A 24209-nucleotide genomic window follows, 5' to 3' on the forward strand; every position below is an offset into this window, starting at 1 on the left:
AGCTTTTGAGATACTGTCAAATGATCCAAGATATACCAAAACAACGTAAGTAATAACATAAATCCACCAAAACCTCTGCCAATGAAACTCAAAAATACTAAATATTCAATACGCACTACAGAGAGAATAAAAATATTGAGCTCACGATACATCTGTCTCTTGCATTTGCACTATATGATAAATGTAATGGTCATGTTGATATTGGAGAGAACATATGCTGATGTGATAAACTCCATTCCCAGCAGATGTCTATTTGGTTACCTATGTGAAATGAATTGTTGGTTTCAGTCCAGCATCTACTGGACCAGTTTTCACACCAGAAAAACCACCATGACAATTGGCAACATTGCTGGAAGACACAGCATAGAGACCAAGACTAAGGAAAACCTAAGTTTTCATAAGCACCTTATCTACATTAGCGATGTAAGTCGATCTAAATTACTTTAGTAAAGTTACATAACTTAAGTTGACATAACTTACATTGACTTAATGTGGTGTCTACACCATGCTATGTCAACGGGAGACACTCTATCGTCAACATAGCTTCTGCCTCTTGTTTAAAGTGGATTAATTAAGTCAACAGGAAAGCGCTCTCCCATCCACTTATTGTGTCTTCACCAGATCTGCTAAATGGATGCCCACTGCATCGATTGCAGCCACGCCGATTTAGCCCATAGTGAAGACAAGCCCCAAAGGAGTAACCATCCTCTGATCCCTATAATTAAACCTCCAGATATGTGTTGAAGCATTGTGGTGGGCCAACGCAAGGAAGCACCCATTGCCACATCAGTTGCATTGCATTTAAAATTATGCTTCTGACATGAGGGATTTGGTTAAAAGAGGAAAGACTTTGATTTAAATTTGGGCTAATGGAAGCAAAATAGGTTTTCCTGAAGTACTGGAAGGGCAAAATCACTGTGATCATCATCATCATCATCATCATGTTCCTATTACGCCTCTGATGTTTAGGGCAGTGACGAAGCTCCTCCACTCCTGTCTGTTTCTAGCAAGTCTTCCAATGGTTCCCCAGCTGTGCCCCCAGGTGATGGAATCAGTTTCCATCTGAAAGACATGACTGATCCATCTCCAACACCTCCTGGCAATGATGGTGCTGAGATCCTCTTGGCTGCACTGTATTAATAGATCTCAATAAATCTCTGTGAGTGGAGTGCTTATCATGTTTTTATCTCAGATTCATTTTGTGTGTGTATGCAGTCTTGTTAAGACTGAGTTGAGTTTACTAGTGGTTATGGAATGGTTATAACTTCCCTTTGGCAGCATTTAAATCACTTTCCCCCTTCTATCAAAATTCAATTTTATTTAATTTTTACAGTTAAAATAAATTGGGTGAATAAGGTACTTTCTTTAAATGAATGGACATTTAGGGTGGATATATCAACAGGAGGGAGTCTGAAAGATTTTGGATGCATGATGTTTTGTATCATGTGTCTGGTTATGTTTCTGCTGAAAATGAAACAATACAAGTCTACTACAGGAAAAAAGAAAAGTGAGATATTCCCAGAGGAATGAATGCTGGAGTTTCAGGGTTCCTAAGAAGTTATAAAATCTCACTACTGTCAAGTTCCAAGAAAGAAGCTGTGAGGGCTGGATTGCAGGTGTTCAGACTTCCATTGTTGCAGCTGCTGCTGTTGAAAGAGTAATCGGCACTGTGTATTTCCGAAGTAGAAGTAAGGAAGCTGAATTTCTTAAAACCTAAAAATTGTTAGCTGTATCCAGGAGCTTAACATAATTCAGATGAACCCTACTGTATAAGATTGTTAATGTGCACAGTCATTTCTTCTGCCACTCATCCTAAATGTATGTCTAACCTTAGCAACACCAGTCTCACTATAACACCCAGACCTCATTCTCCAATGGCTTCTCCTCTCTTCTCAACCTACTCTAAATCCCTCTCTTCATCCCTCCATCTTACTTTCATGACTCCCAACCCTACCCCCTGTGACTCCACCAACTCACAATCGTGGCTGGCAAGAAGCTGCAGACATCATCTGATTTCTCTCTGGACTGATGGCTCCCATCCTGCCCTCCAACTGCTTCTGTTTTCAGCACTAGAAGGGAAATAGACTAGTTGACCTATCTAGAATCTGTTATTCCCACATACACTGCCTTCTTATCTAATCGATTCAGGGGATGCATTGTGAGCTTAGGAGAGTAGCCAGCAGGCAGACGTATGAATGGACAGGTGACAAATGAGCCACTAATTGTCTCATGGCTTTATTGACATGTTAACACAAAATAAACAACAAGCTCAAACTTAAATCCAGGTTTGGCAGTTCCTGAAATTCCACTCTTAGGACAGCTCATCCCAGACCCTAGATTTCTCTGATCAAGTAGGCCACTGCCATCTTCATCATATTCAGCAAGGGTCCAATCTGGCAAACACTTCCGCACATGTCTAGTTAATTTTAAGCATTTGACTATTCCCATTCCTTTCAATGGGCCTACTCATGAGTCTGAAGTTCAGTATACATGCAGCGTCTACAAGATCAGCGTCTAAATCAGCATGAGAAAATTAGGATCTCCTTGCAAGGGTTCAAACATCTGGTAACAGGGTGGGTCTGGAGAAGAAGCTGCCTCACCCTGTTTCATACCTTCCCCACTAGAGCCTTGCCCACCACACCCTGTATTCCCTCCACTTCTCCCATGCACAACCCATTTCGGATCCAACCACCAAAGACCCCTGTGATTGCCAGAGCACTTGGTGTCTCTTACAGCTGTGACATTTCCTCATATGAGGCTGTGAGCCAATCCTACAAGCCCAATAAGACAACAAAAGCATTCCCAGTCTTGCTCCTTAACAACTGTCTAGAGTCTAAAATGGATAATCCCACCTTGAGTCAGCCTTCTCAGCTCCTACCTGTTGAGGGATGAGTACATGCATCTCCATGGACACAGATGATCTGTTTGCAGAATTTCACTTCTAATCAAGCCCTCTTGACTCAAATGTGTGGGCACACCTGGAATCCACTGGGGCTGTTGAGCATCTTTCTTTTTAGCTGCATAGGCGTGGTACACCCAAACTTGGGAACTCAGCAAGACTGCACATCTCCCCTTAGTCACTCACACCAAATAAAAGAATCCAGCTAATAATTAACACATTTCTTTGAAGGATTGTGTCTTAGCCCTGTTCTACACTGGGGAGGGGGATCGAGTTACGCAACTTGAGCTACGTGAATAATGTAGCTGAAGTCAACGTACTTAGATCGACTTACCGTGGTGTCTTCACCGTGGTGAGCCGACTGCTGATGCTCCCCCGTCAATGCCGCCTGCGCCTCTCGCAGTGCTGGAGTACAGGAGTTGATGGGAGAGTGCTCGGGGATCGATTTATCACATGAAGACTAGACACGGTAAATCGATCCACACTGGATCGATCGCCGCCCGCCGATCCGGCAGGTAGTGAAGACATACCCTTACAGTGCATAGAATGTATCACACATTTTCCTTCTGCAATTTTCTCTTTGCTTGGGAAGAAGAAGTATCTTAGGATTATAGCATTAGACTGGAATTCAGGGAGAGCTGAGTTCTTAGATCTGCCTCAGCCTCCCTATATGACATGTGCAAGTCAATGTTTTCAGTTTCCCCATTCATAAAATGGGGCAAATAATATTTCCTGACTGTAGAGGGTTGTTGTGAGGCTACATTCATTAGTGTGTGTGAGGTGCTCAGTGAACATGGCACGAAAACTTGCACACAAAATGACACCCAGTCTAGTGTTGTCCAATTCACAGCAGCCTGGGGTGTTTGCTGCCCTGCCTCACTTGCCAAATCCCCAATGCTGCCTTCCTGCTGCTTACTGAAGACAAGAGACAGCAATCCTTACTCAGGTAAAACTCCCACTGAAATAAATATATTTCAGGGCCCATATTCTGATGCTGTCCTAGCTACCTGAAGAATGCCCGGAGATGCCTTCTGCTGAATTTTGTCTGCTGCTGCCCTGCCCACCTGTTTTGTGCCGGCTGTTGCTCTGCCCACTTGCCCAGTTCCCAGGTACTATCTTTCGGCTGTCCCATGTACACCTGTTTTTGTTAGGTGCTTCATTTGAGATGCCCTGTGCACCTGTTGGCTGTGTGCTGATAGCCTCTCCATTGTCCAGCTGCCTGCAGTTGCTCTCTGCACCTGTTCTAAATACATGCTCCATTTTATACTGTCATTTAAAAAAATGCTTCCAGGGGAAATATGTTAAAATAATCATCATAAAAGAGATACTTCCTTACCCAGTTGTGAAATTCTAATGGTGGAAAAATCGAGCTCATTTGCTCTAAAAGCAACAATGGATCTGAAGAACTGGGATTTTAAATATTTTGACAGACAAATGTTACTGGAAAATATCCAGATTCTGAGCCACGATTCCACAGAGACTTGTGGGGGCTCTACTACCCAAAGAAACTAGTGTGATTATGAAATCACGTAAACTCAAACTAAATAAACTTGACTTGAGATTTAATGCAATGAGAGTAAATACACCAAAAGTCAAAGTGCAACCTCAGTATCTTCTTTCATAGTTGTATTGCTTTACAGCATGCTTCAAAGCCATGATACCCAATAAAACCAAGTAGCACAAATCATAGAAGCATTAATCACCAATAGCATGTAGCAGGAAATCAAACCAAATAAAAGAAAATGATGGTAATAATTCATCCTCAACATGCACAGAGGCTCCCAGTGTTAATGCAGCATCACATGGAATATACATCTCTGTGATTTTGGGATTTTTTGGAGAGAGGGACACATGATGCAAGTGGTGGAATGATGTGCATGCATAGTATCACTTTGGACATCAATAAATTATATGACAACAAACCAACCACATAAAATGCTAATTATACTTTCCTTCTTCCTAATTGCATTTGCCCCCCTTTGTTAGTTTTGCTAAAATTTTTATTTTTTTGTGTGTGGTAAAAATAACCATCAAAGATCCCCCTTAAAGTTAATATTTCTTCTGGGTTTGTCACATTCAGCCTGTGCTATGCTGGAAGGTTATTATAATCTTGGCATTCAGCAGTTGCAGTTCTTTCAGAGAATCCACATAAGCAAACTGTGCTGGCAGGAGCACTATTGTTTTAGTATTCAATACTGATAGACAAGGAACATGATGCTAAAATAAGATCCTCTGCATGTTGCATTTTCTAATTATTTTGTTCTAAGAACAATGGGCAATAATAATAACCATCAATAATAACAACAATGAATTATAACATATTCCTAGCATGAGTAACTCAGAAGGCATTTGAGAAAGCAAGAGAAAAATGCAGACAGAAAGCACAGACCAATCTGTCAAGTTACAACCCCTGAAATGAGTTGTGGCACCCTAGAGCTTATATTTCTGTATTCATGCACAAAAAATGTGTGCTAAACAGAGAGACGCAATGAGAAAATTAGCTCCTTTCTCCCCGTCCTCCCTTGCACTCACCTTCAGGGGGCTGAGATGTCCCATGGGGTGTTGAAGGGGTCTTCAGCTCCTCCTGTGACTCTATGGATGCTGGGCTGATGCACTTGGGAATGGGAGAGGATGGAGCAGAAGGAGAGCTCAAGTTCAAGGACAGCTCACTTCTGCCTCGGCATATACTCCGACTTTTCAGCTCCTTCTCATACTCCTCAGCTGCCAACTTCTCCAAGTATTTGTATCTGAAAGTTAAATTCCAAAGGGTTTCCGTAAAGAAAGAGAAGCCAGTGGTTGATGCTTGTTTAGGGACGACGCACCTGCAGAGAATGAACTGACTTCCTGACACAAGGGGTACAGTGCTACACTGACTGCTGGGTCAGTCTGCCAGTAAAAGTGCACCAAAGCAAAAGATATTAGCCAAAAAAATATTAAGTTGCTCATGACAAAACAAAAAATGGTATCATTAAACAATCCTCAGATATTGTATCCTGTCTACACAGTCCTGCCTTCCTCCTTTTTGGAAGAATTTGCCTGCTCCCTCTTCTACATCCTCTTCCCAACCCCCCCCCCCCCCCAACCCAGCCCCCTAAACTGATGCAAATAGCCAAAGTCCCAGACTTGCTGCAGGGAGAAGGAAAGTGGTTCAGTCCAGCAGACAAAAGCAGCTCTCCCTGAAAATAATAACAATAATAAATGTTTGGACTGAGGACTATCTAAGGCTCTGAACCTGCTTCTATTTGCTGTAAGAGCAATGCACTGGAATTCACTTTGTTCTCTCCAGAGTCTACAATGGAAACTTTTCTTTTTTTTATTCTAAAAAATTTCTCTGCCGGACTCAGACATCCAATAGCTTGGACCTGACGTCACATATAGTTTATTCATCAAAGTCAGTTTAAAAGAACAAAGATACATCTGTTTTGCATTTTAGGCAGGCAGAACTCACTAACTGTTTATTAAGACCAGCTACCAATCATATTCTTCATACTGTGCTTTATACATTTGGACCAAAATAACTTAAGAATATGTGCCTCTTCCAGATGTCTGCTAATTTTATCCACCATTATTTGCTCAGGAATAAATTTATGAATACAGCTGTAACAGGCTCCTGACTCTGTCTTACCCACAAGTGAGCTGTTAAACAGGTTAATCAAGACTACCGCCTATATCCCTGAAAGACTATGTGGTCATCCTCCAATAACCCACTGCTGTAAACACATCATAACAAGGAACAGCCCCTTCCCCAATCCTCCCTGACAGGCAGAATTAATGTACACGTGTATATTAAATTCAGTAAGGGTAAGGAAGTCAGCCAGATGTGGTAACAAACATGCTTAGTGCATATAGTAATCAGACACATGCATTCACAAGCATAACTATACAGCATATAAAGATGTCTTTGAAGAGCACTTGTGTTTTCTGATGCAAGTTGCATTATTATAAACTGCAATAATGACGAACAAACTCATTTTCTTTTATTCCTCTGGAGGTATAGGCATGCTTTGAAATGAGCTTTTGTAGGAAAAGGAACCCCTACAAACTGGATGAAACTATAACAAGCCACATACTTGTATGGTTATAAAATAAGAACTGTTTACAGTTCTAGCATGAAGCCAATTCTAAAGAATGATTCTTTTCCAAAAGAAGAGAAAGCCCTTCACAAACATCATCATGGTCTTTTGTTACACAGTTAATGAAACCAGCCCTTATTTTAACTGCAGTCAATCAGGTATTCAGCCTTCCCTCTCCCCACAAACTGAGCAGATGGAACTTCGGACTCATAAGGAGACATTCAAATAGATCGCTTAGCTAAACCAGGTACAGAACAGCTGGCTGCAATGAAGTTTTCTGCAATGTACCAATGCACTACAGCAAGAATCTGGACTGATCCCCCTGTAACATGGGGAACTACAATATTTTATTGTCCTCTGCTCTTTTTCAGCTTCTGTGGTTTGGTGCTGCAGAATTAAATTCACCAGGAAAATAGCAGTCTGTCAACATGCACAACTATATCTAGTCAAAATGTAAAAACTGAACCCATATAGCAGCAGATCTCATGGCATTACACAACAACCATGGATACTGGGTATCTCAGGGGATTAGTAAAGATCTAGATGGAGCTTTATACCAATAGGCAACAAGTATGAATCTAGACCAAAAGTTGTTTTCATTTCACATTTGTTAAGTGAGTTATGTTAATCAAGTGGATGGTTTCAATTCAGTTCCTAGTGAGCAGGTATCTATATTATCAAAAGCACCATCACATTAGCTTTCTTGTTAGAAGTCTTATGAAGACTAGGGTTTGAATGAGGATAAAGAATGAACTACTGTCTGTCTCCTACTTGTGGTTCTTCCAGTCCAAAGCGGAGGCACTGCCGCCATCCATGTTTCCATGTTCCTCTAGGTCAGGGCAACTTGCAGTGCCAGTGCATATGCTGAACCTGTTCTATGGCTAAAAGGCAGCAAACCCCTGGGATGACAGTTTGGTATGTTTCATGAGTAATCAGTTCCACTTATTCTGTTTAAGAGAATAAAAATATAATTTGAAGTTCTCTAGATCAGTGAGCAGTGCCCTGGAAATTCTACGTAACCCTCTGTATCAGCAAAGTCAGCAGATATAGGTCAGAATAAGAACAGGAACATTTCCATTTGAATTGTAAACCTCTAGGAAAGGGTCTGGGTGTGTTCCTTTGCAAGGGCATTTTTAAACGATCGTTGCAAACAATCTGCCACCAAACACAAAAATACATGAAAATAATATTACTGATTCATACTTGCAAAACCAAGGAAATGCAGAGTTAAACTTTTTACTTCCTCATTAAGGTCCTGATCCAAAGCCCGCTGAAGTCAATGGAAAATCTCTCATTGACTTCAATTGGCTCTGGCTTAGGACATAAATTACTGTAGGTATTGCATACAGGGACTCATATAATATGTGATACTGGGTGTGATGTCCCACCCATGATTTTTATTTTTATTGATACTACACAAGACTGCTCCAAAAACCTGGAGAAACTTAGACAATGGGGGATTTCAACAGAGCTTTTTGTGCTTATTTTGTTTTAATGTGGAATATATGTTTGTAAAAAACACTGTCAGAAGTTGTCTGATGCAAAGGACTTTATAAAAAAAATTACATAAGGCCAATGCAATGGATGACTCATGTTTGACCTCCATTATAGATTCTTCCTCCAACATTTACGGACTATCTAAGAGGGATATTTCTTTCCTCTTCATAAGAAGGAAATAATAGTTTAGCTTTTCATTTCAAGATATATACACATCAAGATATATTGCAAATGACTGGTAAAATTGGCCCAGACAGCATAGCAATGATGCCCTGCTGGTGAACATTTCCAAAAAAATACTCCAGCTTACTTTAGCATGTTCCATTACAACTTGAAAATACTGGAGAACTTACTTCTAATTTGTTTCACATCTAGCCGATCAGCAGGATTGTGGTAAAAGTTTTTACCCAGCTACAATCAGTGTTTTGTGTTTATGCGGTCAGATGTGTTTCATTTCACAAGATGCTTTAAATGGCTATATTTTTGGCTGTAAAGATGAGGGAAAGCACATCAACCTCTGTTTGATTTTAGAAACATCAAAATCATTTTTAATAATGGCCACCTTAGCCACAATAGAATTGCTGCTGAGTCAGACTAAGTTTGAAGGAGGAAATTGCCTCTTGTGATGATTTGTATTGCCAGAGAGAAATCTACCAGTTAGATCATTTCTTCACATTAATGTAATGAAATACAATTTTTAAAGGATTCCATGGGTCACTTTGTCTAGTAGTCTCTCAATGGCAAGGACGCTGAATATCTTATGCAAAACAGAATTGTAGCACTCTTGATTTTTTCTGTTATCTGGTTAGTAACATGCACATTTTGCAAGTGAAAACAAGAATTCCGTCTAGTCATTAATAACCACTATTGAAAACAGAGGTTAAGCTACTGGAAGACAAAGTCTGTTATTTGAGTGCTACTTGAAAACTTGCTTTCATAGGCGTAGGAACCTAATTGCTTAGTACAGTGTTTCTCAACCTTTCCAGTTGGTAATCTTTTATTTGGAGTAAAAAATTTTGAAACTACCATTATATTTATTATGAAAGAATAAAAAATGTATCAATGCTAACAATGTTAAACCTATATCATTTATTTGTGTGTTTTGAATGGTTCTGAGAAAATACTGAACCTTGAAGGATAAGGGTATGCTGGGAGTGGGGGAATGAGATTTTTTTTGATAACCAATTTTCTTTGCTTTAGATAATAATACAATTTTCAGTGGCTCATGACCACCTGACTGACCTCCCTTGAAGATTTGTACCCATTGGTTGAAAAACACTGGTTTAGAAGAACTATAACCATACTAATATTTGGGCAAATTTCTGGTGCAAATGTAATACTTGGTATTATTTCCCAAATCAACAGATAAAAGTTATGTCAATCAACCAATCCCACGCCTACCAGTCCTGCTGCACTTTTATTTATTCCTACGCCCATGACTGGACTCATTTTTCGTTTTAGTGAAAGTACAACATTCTTATAGGTTTCTTTTTAAATACAATTGTCCCTTGCATGCCTGATTAAAAGTGCACTTAAATAGTCAATATCCACACAATAATGGACATAATAAGCGGAAAGCAACTGAAAGCAGGAAGCAAAAGGTACAAACCTCTCTTCTCTTGCTTGCCTTAGTTCCTCTCTTTTGTCTAAATAATCACGGCTAAAGTTGCAATAAGTTGCAGAGGAAATCAAGGAATAAGAAGGAACAAGAATAAGGAAGGTAACAGATGTAAATAATAAGAGAAATAAACATCTAAAACCAAGACAATTAAAGGTAATGAAGGCTGACTATCTACACTGAAGACATTTGCATCTACTTTCTGAATAAATGTGGAAGAGGGGGTATCTGTGTTCAGATGTGCATAGATACACTATATGTCACCATCACGCCAAATATGAACAGTGGGGAAGGATACTAAGCATAGAATAAAAATGGGCAACTTTGAATTACAGGCTTAGAAGCCCAAAATAGAATTTCTGGCACATAATTCTATGTTTGCCTGTTATTTTTCATGGCTCTGACTTTTGGACAAGTTACAAGTCCTCAAATGCCACTACTTACATCTGTCCTCACATTTCTGCTATTTTCTCCTCCAGTTCCTCTTATTCTCTCCTCCCACAACTCCCCAAGCAACTCTTTTCTTTCACGTTTGCCAGATCAACTTTGCCTGACACTTGGGTAGTGTAATTACTGGGTGTGATGTCCCACCCATGATTTTTATTGCTGAAATGTTCTTTATGTTATTTGCAGCATGTTTATCTCATAGGGTTATATAAGAATTGCAGAAGTTAGAAGTCCTGTTGGAACATCTAGCCCACACTCCTGCCGATGCAAGATTTTTCCCTGCAGTCCATTTCATAGTGTTTTGTCAAGGGTTTAGACAAAACTGATGGGACTTTCTTCACTTCAGACTATTTCTCAGCCTATAAGACCTCAGTGCCAGGAAGTTTTCCAGAATCTTCCACTTACTGATCACATCCCATTATTCCTTTTTATACTCTGTATCAAATGAAATAATTACTCACCATCCCTGGGGCATGCACCCATCAAACATCTGAAGACAGTTATCATGCCCCTTCCTTAGCACTCACATGCAGATGTCACCCGTAAAAACTTGTCAAATTATATATATAGATAAAAATACTTAAATATTTGCACTGTTCTCTAGACCATTGGTTCCTAATCCTTAAAAAAAGTGAGTCCCCTTCAGGAGAATGAAACTGATCTAGCTCCCCTTCAATCCTACCATGTGTTGTTAAGGCCCTACCCCAAATGAGCAGTCACTGAGAGTAGATGGTGAAGATCTTCATAATATGATACTTCCTTTCTTACATGCTTAGATGAAATAGTCTATAATGCTGACATTCATCATTGGCACTGGAATTAGCGCCCATTGAAATGAAAGATGCAGTGCACATCTTAGAGTTATTATTTCAGTCTCTCTGCAAATTAAAGACACCATCAACGTGTTTGTTACACATTGGTTCACAGTTTCCATATTTTCTTTGCAACCCTAACAGCTAGGGTTCAGACTAATGTTGAAAAAAAAGAAAGCTGAGATTCTGGAGAAAACTGAGGGTATTTGCACACTGCAATTAAAAACCTGTGGCTGGCCTGGGCCAGCTGACTTGGGCTAAGGGGCTTGGGCTAAGGGGCTGCTTAATTGTGGTGTAGATGTTCGGGTTCGGGCTGGAGCCCAGGCTCTAGGACCCTGTGAGGGGTGAGGGTCCCGGAGCTCGGGCTGCACCCCAATTCCGAATGTCTACACTGCAGTTAACATTGAACATTGAACAATGAACATTGTTTCATGTTCTCTGTGTGTGTGTATGTGAATCTCTCCTCTGTTTTTTCCACCGGGTGTATCCGGTGGGGTGGGCTGTAGCTCACGAAAGCTTATGCTCTAATAAATTTGTTAGTCTCTAAGGTGCCACAAGTACTCCTTTTCTTTTTGCGAATACAGACTAACACGGCTGCTACTCTGAAAACTGCAGTTAAACAGTCCCTTAGCCTGAATCCTGTGATCTCAAGCCAGCTGGCATGGGCTAACCACAGGTGTCTAACTGCAGTGTAGATATACCCAGAGAGGCCTCTCCATGTACCCCAGGCTAATCTTCTCCACCCCTTCTCCACCCTGGGAGTATGTCTTGTACTGTGGGAAACTCTGCTCTATATTTACTATGGAAAATAACTCAAATATTGCACAGGTACCGAAACAAGTTTTGTTATCTCAGTCATATCTTAGCTAACTGGAAAATTTTAAGGGTCACCACTGTATTTAGGAATTTGGGCTGTTCAGCACTTCACAGGATTATACTCTTAATTTAACAACTGTGAGGGGCTCATGGAATGGGATTAAGATTTTTTTTTAATTTCACTTGTATGTTTTAATTTTTCTAACCTTAGGAACCATCCCCAATGGCAGCACTATCACTGCATGTTGCGGGTGAGATGTGCAGCTCTATCATTCAAGCTGCCAAATGCTCTGTGGTGGCTTTTTTGGTCTGGGAGTTTCCTTTCTGAAAGTTGATGTTGGCTATCTCATGACTGCCTGCTGTAGCAATATGATACCATTTGGAGGGAGAGTTTTTGGAAGGAGCTTAGAGCTAGAAGATTGGGATCTAATTGCTTCTGTTTCAGAAGAACTTGGGCAGCTTTTGGCTGCCGAAGATTCTATTCTGGTGCCCTAGTCTCTGCCCTCCTGCTCCTTTTTTCTTCACTGAACTAGCTGTGTTCTGGAGCCAGGAGGGCATCTCCGCTGACTAAAGAAGGCTTATGTGTAACTTTCTTTGTTTTCTTCTATTTGTGATTGGATATAATCTCTCTTACTAAACTCAGGCAAAAGTACCCTCTTTCCCAGCTTCACTATAGACACAATAGATTATTTCCATTTCTTAGATGCTTACTAAAACAGAAAAGGCTTAAACCTGCATCTCAATAGACGAATTTCCATGAAAATTAGTGCCCAAATTCTTATTAATATATATTCTAGGGCTATACAATAAATGGAGGAGACAGCAACTGTTTTCAGTCTATAGCCTGCAAAATTCTGACTTCTACTTGATGAAAGATATTCTTTTCCTCACACCCCTGATTATGACACAGTGAAATTATTGTTTCTAGGCACAGTTTGCAGAGAATACTTCATAACTGCAGATGGACAAGGAGTCCCACACCAATGAGATCTGCTATGACACTGTACAACTAACAAACAGGGTTACCAATTTTTTATATCTGGCATTTCCACAACTCCTGCAAGCTCCCTAATACGTATATTGAATTTCAGGCCTTTGGAAAATTATTTAATTTAGAATGGTTTGATCTCTCCCATTTGGGAGGGATCTATATAAATTTTAACTCGATGTGCCTGGTCCAAAGCCCACTGTAGTCAATGAATATTTTTACATTGACTTCAGTGGGGTTTGGATTAGGCCCTGTATTTTGTTTGTGCAGTGATTCCGATACATCTGTTTTCTAGGACTCTCAATGCATTAAAGTGAATGGAGGTAAAACATTCTAAAAAAGAGCCATATGCTTCTAAAAGAGAAATGTTTTTACTTAGCAAAAAATTAAGGCAGCAAGAGACCCCTCCAAAAGCCCCTACATCTTCTAAACATTATGGTTTGAGGGAGAGTAAATTGGTTAATGAAGTGGGGCCTGTGCAGTTATCTAGCCAGTATAATTGGCTGGGTACACACAAACTGACAGTTTCATTAAATGCTACAATTCATAATACACTTTGTTTAATATATCAATCAATCTTTAAACGTTTATACCTTGGCACACAGCTGGAGGAAGAACACTGCCATGTAATTTCCGTATTATTTAGGAACATAATGCATTAAGGCAACAAACCATTAACAAACGCTATTATCTCCTACTTGAATTTGTTTCTCTCTTCCCGCTCTATCCTTTGCAACCTCTCTTCTCTCTCCTGACGTCGCCTCTCTCTTTCCGCTGCCAAGGACTCTTGGTGTTGCCGATAAGATGATGTAAGGAGACCACCCAATGCTGGCCTGCAGACCAAAGGGGATCACATTTTACAGTGCCACTTTTATTGATTATATAGACAGAAATTGTTAACAGTCATCATTTAATCAGAAATGCATTCCCGACACACAGAATGACATGGAAATATTCATTCAAAAATGCCTCAAAACAGTGACATAATAGACCCTTGCTAACTACTACTTTATTAAGCTGTGATGACCTTAAAAGCTGCAGGTATTTTAGAAAAATTTTAAGTTAACTTAAACCTCTGAGGTGCGTGCAAAATCTTTTAAAGAATTGTTCAGCATCTTTCAATTGCAGTATCACTTAAAACAGCTATACATCATTACAGCTGTAACTGAAAGGACGAACTCCATAATGGGATTTTGAAATAAAAATAGAAGTGCAACACTTTGCTAGCACTTCCAAACACGTTATGCGACGATGCTTCAAAAGCTGATGTATCATAAACACCAAAGGAATACTGTATACTAAGAAGCTAAACTAAAAGATGATAGACCTAAATTTTGGAATCTGAATGCAATTTAGGATGAGGCGTATTAAAACTTGCCATTATGTTGCTAAATTCGTGAATTTTGTCATCTTAGCAGTTGCTGCAATAGCAATATAAATCCTTTGCTGAGCTATATTGCAATCTGGACCTTTCACGTTAGTAAGTACAGGAACAAATCAGTAAAACATATAGGGATATTGCTAGTGATTATGACCCTGGTTCATTAAAAGGCACAAAGGGCTTAGTCTTGCTATATCAAGTTTATTACTTGATTGTTAGACAGTGTACTACCAGAGTGCAACAGAGCTAAGTCACACTATTAGTAATGACAGGTTTCAGAGTAGCAGCCGTATTAGTCTGTATGCGCAAAAAGAAAAAGAGTACTTGTGGCACCTTAGAGACTAACAAATTTATTTGAGCATAAGCTGCAGCTCAAAAAGCTTATGCTCAAATAAATTTATTAGTCTCTAAGGTACACAAGTACTCCTTTTCTTTTTACTATTAGTAATAGGTATCAAATCTTTAGCTCTTGTTCAAGTTTCTGCTAAAATAGAATCAAAAGATCAAGCATAACTGAGTAAGTTTCCAGCCAAACAACACGGTCCCTTTCATCAGGGATGAACAGTGGCTGCAGCTAGTAGAAACCAAAGTAACCACTTCTGGAGGATTTATCAGATGCTAGCTTTGCAAGATAGACTGCTACTGTAATTAGTGGATACATTTAATGAGTAGTCATCATTGAAAGCAGATGTGAGTTCTCCAGTCTTTGGCCAGGTCTACACACAGTTTTTGTACCAGTATAACTATTTTGGTTAGGGGTGTGTTGTTTTACCAAAGTAGTTATATACTGGTACAAGCCCTCATGTGTATGCAGTTATATAAATGTGCTTTATACCAGTATAGCTTATTCCCCTTCCGATACAGAAATAGCTATCCAGGTACAAAGCACCTTTATACCAATAAAATTGCATCCACACTAAGGGGGATTGCACTGCTTTAACTATTCTGGTAGAGTTAAAGTGGTACACTCTTGTGTGTAGACAAGCCCTTGTTTAGTTCATAAATGCTTGTAATGTGAGCTTTGGAATGAAGGGATCAGCAGTCATAAAGAACGGAATCCCTTCGCTGAAAAGAAACTAACTTGCCTAATCCTTTCAGAGTCACAAATTTAGCAGTACAAGAGCGAATATACTTCCACTGCCTTTACAAACTCAGATACTCTCCTTCTGTTTATCATAGGTCTAAGCACTGTACTGTCTAGGCATTCAATCACTAGTGCCCACTTATTCACAGGTGGAGGCAATAGCAGCAAAAGATCAAACTATTCCTGTGAAGATATCTTTCTTGTCTGTCTGTGTTTAGACAAAGAGGAATGCTGTAGAAGACGGATGTTTTGGCCGCATTGGCAGAAGGTCAGTGTAAGTATAATTTCAATAATTTCATTAAATTCAATTCAATATGTCATAGTCCACCCTGATAAACATTACATAAGGGGCTATAAAACTTGATATCCTGTAAACCTTGTTTCTGGCACTCTGCTGAAGCTACAACAATACTGGATCACAATCAAAATAATAAAAAACTCCAATAATCTCCAACACTAGCTCCCCCGCACAAAAAAAATCTGATAGTCCAATTTGGAATGCATTTTAAACAGATTATAACCTTTGACTTTCAACCCACCCTCAAAAAGAGCTTTCAGCAAGAATTAAAGATTCAAAAGGTTACAGCTCTATCACCTAACATGGTATGAAAGACTCTGGTGAATTATGGCTACAGTATATCACTCAAGGACTGTTCTAAGAATGGTCAAACTGGGCAGTATCTCAGGTATAAACATCTGTAAATGAAGAGAGAGAAATGGCAAAATTTTGAGTTGACTGTTTTCCATCAGTTCAGGTCTGTTTTGTCCAATCACTTGAAACCCCAGGTAGCTATCTTGAAGGCTGAAGTCTCAATATACAGCCAAGGGTAGTTACGACTGAATGAAACCTGAAGAAACACTAGAAGCAGATCAAGGAAAAAGACCAGACAGCTACTATGAGACTGTAAGCTTTTTGGCTGGGAGTATCTTTTTACTACATTTGTATAACATGAACATAAACTGGAGCACAACCTCTCTGATTGAGGTCTCTGGGCACATAATACAAATAAATAATACAATAAGCAATATTAATAAATAATAACTATCCAGAGGATCAGGGACATAGTTATGTGGAGGTGAGGGAGTTTGCTCCCTCACAGAAGACTGAAACCCAGACCTACCCCTAAAGTTCTTCTGTGAGACCTAATGAGTTCACAGCCCGATCATCATTAACAGCAACAACTATAATTGTTAATAACTACTACTACTTCATTATTTGAAATTATGTTAGCTGGGTCAAAATTACAAGAGCTATCAGGCATCATGCTTCAGAGCATAAGCTGATCACTATCTGGGATCAGAAAAATACTCCTCTTCCCCAAGTTACAATATAATATTTCCCCAACAATGCAGTGCGAATGTACTATGCCTTCTCTGGAGTGTATCAGGTATTGACCACTGTCAGAGACAGAGTAGTATGCATGATAGACATTTGGTGTGTTTCAGTATGCAATTTCCTACGCTCTAAAATATTCTGGTCTGGAATTCAGTCATATCAACCCCCAACCCCAATATGAGTTTTGATTAACATTTTAATAAGTTTTAATATGCAATAATCTTGTACTAAATTATGTTCATGGAACTTGAATCAAAATTCCCTGGGCCTCCTGATTTTATCCAGAGACATACTGACTCCATGAAACATACTTCAATGATGCTTCACAGCAATCTGGTGTGACACATGGCACTCAAAGAACTGTTTAAACTTTAAAGAGTAGTTGCCAATGCTACATGAATGTATAGCTTTTGTGTTGGTATGTAGGTGGAACACAGACAGCATGACAAGAGATGGAACAAGCTGTTACATCTGTAATGCACTTGAAATAATATTTTAAATAATAATGATTTTTTAAAAGAGATTTGTCTTAAAATGTCTGTTTTTCTATCACAATAGCAATGATGCTCAAGGTAAAGTCTCTCCCTTGCTGAAATCTTATAGTAAGGTGTAACATGACCGTGTAGAATGGTTGAGACACGTCAATAAATGGTCTTGGTGCATTATTGTTATTATCCATATAGCTAATATATACACACATTATGATGGCTGGTTTCATACATGACCAATTGGTAATATTGACCTTTAAAGGTAAAGGTGCATTTCCAAACACACAATTAAAGAGGGTCTTTATTCTGACAACTATTTTCAGTCTTCTACATTCACTAGAGGCAGAGGGAAATAAAGAGACTTGCTTGGTCTGATGTGACAGCCAGCAGAATCTAAACAAGATTATGTTTCCAAATACAGGAACATCTGAAAGGGCACTCCCACCACAGAAAGTATATCCAGAGAAAATGAGTGGCAGGAAAATATTATAATAGTGACCAGAAGTCTCAATCTCTCCCAAAAAATTGTGATTTGTAACCATTATTATACACCAGGATATTGGGGGCAAAGGGGCCATTACTTTACCATTATCTTGTTAGAAGAAGACAGGAGAGAGATAACAAAGAGGAAGGGAAACAGTTTGTGTAAATGGGGACCCTGGATAATGTAAAAGAAAAAAAAAAGGCACCTGCAAGTGAAAACTTTAAAAAACCACCTAACTAAACTGACCTATTGCATTTTCTACAATTCAGTTTCAATGCACCACATACTGATTTGTTACTTTGTTATATGTATTCTTCAGTTTAAACATTTTATGACAATACTCCATCATATACTAGAAAATACCATACAATAGTTTGTGAAAGTGACGATGCCTTAGGAATTTGAGATCTTTGCTATTAAATCTTTGTTGAGAATTGAGGTGAGGAAATAGGTCTTATTGCAAGAGTTGATGGACTGGCAAAGTGGGAATTAGCACTGCAGATATATTATCTAAATTTTCTTCAGTGGTCACCTTTTCTTCATTGCCAGTAGAGCAGAAAATCTTTAACTTTATCAAATGTATCTAAGTCTGCTATTTCATTTAATCTTTGCTAAGGACACAAGATACAAAGGTATATAATGACAGCTGAAAAAAATCAGAAGGTTGATATTCAAGATTTTTCATAATTAAACTATGACCAGAATCATTAATAATCTTTATAAATGAGCCCTAATTATCCATTTTCCACCATATTTCTGCTTCTGCCATCATGAAAATGTTATGAAGGGAGAATACCACCAGACTGCTAGTCTGAAACAGACCTCACGCAAGTCTAAATGTCTCTTGGCTCTAACATAATAAACCCACTGCCCAGCCTAGAAAGAGACAAAAGGGGAGCTGCAGCTGCCAAGAGCCATACTGCTCTTCACAGTTATGGATATTATATCTGTGTGTGACAGCATAGATTCAAAAGTGTGTTGATATAACAATTTGCAACCAGACTAAACATAACTTGGGAAATCTTTACAAAAATTCTCTTGAAAACAAACAAAAATTAGAGAGATAAAGCTACAGATTAATATTTCCTTTTAAAGAGAAACTTGAGAAGCATCAGAAGAAAAAGAACTGATTAATGTCAGACTTTTAACTGGCCTGCAAGGTTATGAAAAATGAAGCCATTTTAGGTTCAGGGTCAGTGGGTATCCAGGACAATTGTTTCCAATGCACAAAGAGTTTCCTTTACACACAGACCTTTACACACATTTATTCAGAATGAATAACCCACACAATTTCTGTACCAATATAACTATTTTGGTCACGGTGTGATTTTTCTACTGACTGTTATACCAGTGCAGCCCCTAGTTTGGATGCAGTTATACCAGTATAAAACTGCTTTATACTGATACAGCATATTCCCCTCCCCATAAATTAGGAATAAGTTAAAGTACTGTAATTGCAGTCACGCTAGGCAGTCTGTACTGCTTTAACTATACCGATATTGTTAAAGCAGGGACCACAATCCTGCAGATGTATAGAGGTGCTTAACTTTAACTCAATGGGATTACTCATGATTAAAGTTAAGCAAATATGCAAATCTTTACAGACTGGGATCAAAATTAGTAAAGGTTAGATGTATGTCTGAAATGCAAATGGCTATTCTTCTCTTAATGTATGCACAGCTCACCTTCATAGCATCAAGACACAGGAGGGTATCTTTTGTCAGTCTTCAAAATATGCCTTTGCCTACAATGTGAGGCACAGAAGGCCGCAACCAGTGGATGACCACCGAAACAAGTATTGTCATGTCTTGATGTTATTTTAATATAGCAAGTTCAGCAGAACTTCTCTAACCTGCACTACTGCTTGAGAGCCATTGCAAGTCACTGAATTCAGTGAGTAAATACATACAAAAATAGTGTATTACAAGACCTAGTTTGTTTGTATACTTGAAAACCATGATTTGGTTTTAATTATTTAAGATAAGTTTATGAGTTTATGAGTTTATCATGTACCAAGTGCTGCAGCATATTTTGCAAAAAAAAATGAAGCTTTGGTAATAAGGAGACATCTCTATAGTTTCCAAGCTATTAAATCTCTTTATAAGAAGGAAGGCAGCATCATTCTTTATGTGAATCATACAATGGGCAGAGGCTCTACATTCTTAGATATTATAACAACACCTCGCACATTTGAGGCTTTACTGGACCATAACTATTAGCAAGTTTATTCTGTAAATTGTTCAGGGTTTAATTCAAAAATTCATTAAAATTTTTTTCCTTGTGTTTTGAGCATATCTCAGTAGAATTACCACCAAAAACATGGGGAAGGAGGGAAGGTTTTGGTCCATTCATGCTTTTAAGTGGAAACCTGGCAAAATTTAGTGGTTTTGACCTGAAATAAAGCTGAACTTGGCTTCTGTGAGTTATTTTTCCCTTCAGTTTTTGTGTTTTTAAAATCTGAAACTTGAAGTTTAGCTCAGCTGGGTGTGAAGAGAAACCAGGAAGAGATTTGCACAAAACCCTGCTAACCTAAACTGCTGAGCTTAGTACACCTCTGCTCTCACCATGGCTCTCTCATGGATGGGCTGTTCCCAACACTGAGTTGGTGTTAAAACTAGGGGATAAATTCTCCCCCATGATGAGCACAGCAAACCACTTCAAGTGTATTCTACTTTCCTGACATACACAGATCACCATCACGTTCCCAGAAAGCTCTTGGTGGGAGTTACATACTGTAACAATGCCAACTCACCACTGTAGTGCCTCCCCTGCTGGTCGTGCTGGGAATTAGCTCTCTTGGACCACCAGGGCACCTTTCACTAGCGGTGTCTCACTTGCCATTACTTCCACTTCCTCCACCATCTTGACCCGCTTTGCTCCCGGACTGCGATGTTCTCTTCGAGACACGGCCCTCCGGCTGTGCCCCAGCCCACTGTCTCCCTGCTTTCGGGGGATGAGTGGTCCTCATTCTTTCCACTTGCCTCAGTGGCCAACTGCAGTCTCTAGTATAGCCCCTGGCTTTAGGGGCAAACTGCAGTCTGGATTTAGGCCACTCTCCTTACTGGCAATTAAAGTGGGGGGAAGGACCTAGGCCCGTCTGCTACTCTGGGTCCCAGCCCTGGGAAAATATAGCTATCTTTAAGGTGCCGCCGGACTCCTTGTTGTTTTTATAGCTGGCAGCCACTATTCCCTATTCCCGCTGCCTACGTTCCCTGGGCCATTTCCCCCATAGCCTTAGCACCTTCCCTGCCCTTGCTTCAGAACCTCAGTCTGGCCATGGTCAGCCAAGAGCTCCCCTATTGCACTGCTATCCTGCCCAGCACTGCAGTATCTCTGGTGCACCTCAGCAGACAGTGCTTCCCCCTTGTCCTCCAGGAAGAGGCAGCCCCTTGTTCTGCTGAGCAGCCCTTTATATATTGGCTGCTCCATCAAGCCTTCTCCTGATTGGCTCTCCCTTTCCTGATTGGCTGGGTTCTGCGCAGCCTCTCCAAGGCTGCCTTAACCCTTCTCAGCCTATGTGGGGTAGCCGCCCCACCACAATACACATAAGGAAAACAGAATACTGTTCATACATATTAAAGCAGCGAACGTGAAGAGCTTTCAACCCCAAATTTGAAGTCACCAAACAGTTTCTAATAGAAGCACAATAACAATCAGGGAAATACCATCAATTGCTACCCACTACCACACTATACCTAGAAAGAAAGAAACAGTCACTGCTCTGAAGAGCTGGCCATATAAACGAACAGATAAAAGGCTACAGGTAACACTTAAGTCCCACTTGAGCTCTATTTTGATCTGGTGGTCTGTGAAAGCACTCCACACAAGGTTAAGTTTAACTCACAATGAGCAGTTGACTGGTGGTGGACTGAGTGCAGTGGGCTAGGGGTGGAGGAGAGAGAACCTAAAGCAAGGCAAAGGGGAAACTGCTCTTGGGAAAGCCCTATCTTTCAAGGGCAGTGGATCATATAATTTGTTTGGTTTCATATATTTCCTGTTTTTCCTTAATGTTCAAGTACAACAGTGGGAATAGATAGTGCTGGAGTGGGGATTAGCAGCGGAAGGCTAGTCAAAATAAGTCAGTTTTGAGAACCTGCCAGGAAATTTCCTTCAACAGCACTTTCCGGGTGGTGTAGCCAATTACAGGAACAGTTAGTTTTAGTAGAAAAGCTAAATCAAGTGCTGTTTAACATTGTCAAGTACGCTTTTTTATGAGGCACTAAAACTTTTTAAAGAAGCACCCAGATTGCCAGGAAATCATTGATGTAGGCACCTGGGGAGGGGAGGGTATTCCAGGGAAAAATATTTACATGCTTTGGCTGCATTTCCTGCTTAAGCTTATAGTAGGGTATTTAAAATATCACTAAAGTTAGTTGAGAAAAGATTTCCATATCATTTTACTCCAGTAAGCTTATTTATGCCATGTGTTTATGAACTTCTGTTATGGAAATACAGTGGCTGGATAACTCTGATGATGTAGTAATATTGATCTGTACTTAAATATGGTGTGTACCAAAAAGGCCTAAGCAGCCAATCAGGACATTGGATTGAACAATAAATATTCAATGCCATATTTTACGGGAGCCCAGTGAGAATATATTGTATCCTAGGGTCAGATGGTACAAACCCAAGTGTTCCAAATCAGCGGCTCTCAAACTTCACTGCACCACGACCCCCTTCTGACAACAAAAATTACTACACAACCCCAGTATCAAGCGGAGTGCCACAGGGGTCGGTCCTGGGGTCGGTTTTATTCAACATCTTCATTAATGATCTGGATGATGGGATAGATTGCACCCTCAGCAAGTTCGCAGATGACACTAAGCTGAGGGGGAAGAGGTAGATAAGCTGGAGGGTAGGGATAGGGTCCAGAGTGACCTAGATACATTGGTTGATTGGGCCAAAAGAAATCTGAGGTTCAACAAGGTCAAGTACAGAGCCCTGCACATAAGACGGAAGAATCCCATGCACTGCTAGGGGCTGAGGACTGACTGGCTAAGCAGCAGTTCTGCAGAAAAGGACCTTGGGATTTCAGTGGACGAGAAGCTGGATATGAGTCAACAATGTGTCTTTGTTGTCAAGAAGGCTAATGGCATATTGGGCTGCATTAGTAGGAGTATTACCAGCAGATCGAGAGAAGTGATTATTCCCCTCTATTTGGCACTGGTGAGGCTACATCTGGAGTACTGCGTCCAGTTTTGGGGCCTCCACTACAGAAAGGATGTGGACAAATTGGAGAGAGTCAAGCAGAGGGGAATGAAAATGATCAGGGGGCACATGACTTATGAGGAGAGGCTGAAGGAACTGGGCTTATTTAGTCTGCAGAAGAGAAGAGTGAGGGGGGATTTGATAGCAGCCTTCAACTACATGACAGGGGGTTCCAAAGAGGATGGAGCTAGGCTGTTCTCAGTGGTGGCAGATGAGAGAACAAGAAGCAATGCTCTCAAGGTGCAGTGGGGGGAGGTCTAGGTTGGATATTATGAAACACTATTTCACTAGGAGGGTGGTGAACCACTAGATGGGTTACCTAGGGAGGTGGTGGAAACTCCATCCTTAGAGGTTTTTAAGGCCCGCTTGACAAAGCCTTGGCTGGGATGATTTAGTTAGGGTGGGTCCTGCTTTGAGCAGGGGGTTGGACTAGATGACTTGCTAAGGTCTCTTCCAACCCTAATCTTCTATGATTCTATCCATATATATGTTCAGAGGGAGCTTTGTTGATGGGACCCAGCAATCAGGAGCTTGGGTTCTATTTCCAGCTATGCCACTGATCCGCTGCATGACATCGGGCAAGTTACATCATCTCTTCGAAGCCTCTATTCCCCTCCCACCTTTGTCTGTCTTGTCTGTTTGCACTGTTAGCTCTTTAGGGCAAGGATGGTCTCAATCTATCTGTACAGTGCCTGGCACAATGGCTTAGTTGCTATGAAAAATCTGAAATCTCAATAAAACCAATTACTACACCAGAGGATTGGAAAGTAGCAAAAATAATACTTATATTTTTTTAAAAAAATAGGAGATCCAAGAAATTATAGATTAGTAAACCTTAATTTTTTTTACCAGTTAAATTGCCTGAAATGGTCATTAAAACTAGAACTGTAAAAAATATAGATGATCTGAAAGGGTCTCATCAGAAGGACTTCTGGAAAGGATAATTGTGCCTCACAAATCTATTGGAGCTCCTCTTTCAGTGAGCCAATAAAATAGTGGATAAAGGAGAATTGGCTGATGTAATTTATTTAGACTTCCAAAATATCTTTGAGAAAGTCACTCACAAGGGGCTGCTAAA

At 40.0% G+C, this 24209-nt stretch overlaps 1 protein-coding gene across 5 annotated transcripts in view; it reads right to left on the reverse strand.

The window, feature by feature from the left end:
• Positions 1-24209, reverse strand: part of FHOD3 (formin homology 2 domain containing 3) — a 623525-nt gene that overhangs the window by 103149 nt on the left and 496167 nt on the right. For 3 of the 5 annotated variants that reach the window (XM_043508620.1, XM_043508619.1, XM_038393016.2), the window contains 2 exons: positions 13849-13983; positions 5432-5646 (listed from right to left, as the gene is read on the reverse strand). In XM_043508620.1, coding sequence (XP_043364555.1) covers positions 5432-5646; positions 13849-13983 — 350 coding nt within the window. Of the gene's footprint in view, positions 1-5431; positions 5647-10078; positions 10130-13848; positions 13984-24209 lie in introns of all 5 variants that reach the window. The other 2 variants (XM_043508621.1, XM_038393014.2) reach the window with 1 other exon arrangement.

Source organism: Dermochelys coriacea, chromosome 2, assembly GCF_009764565.3.
Source record: "Dermochelys coriacea isolate rDerCor1 chromosome 2, rDerCor1.pri.v4, whole genome shotgun sequence".
Classification (NCBI taxonomy): Eukaryota; Metazoa; Chordata; order Testudines; family Dermochelyidae; genus Dermochelys; species Dermochelys coriacea.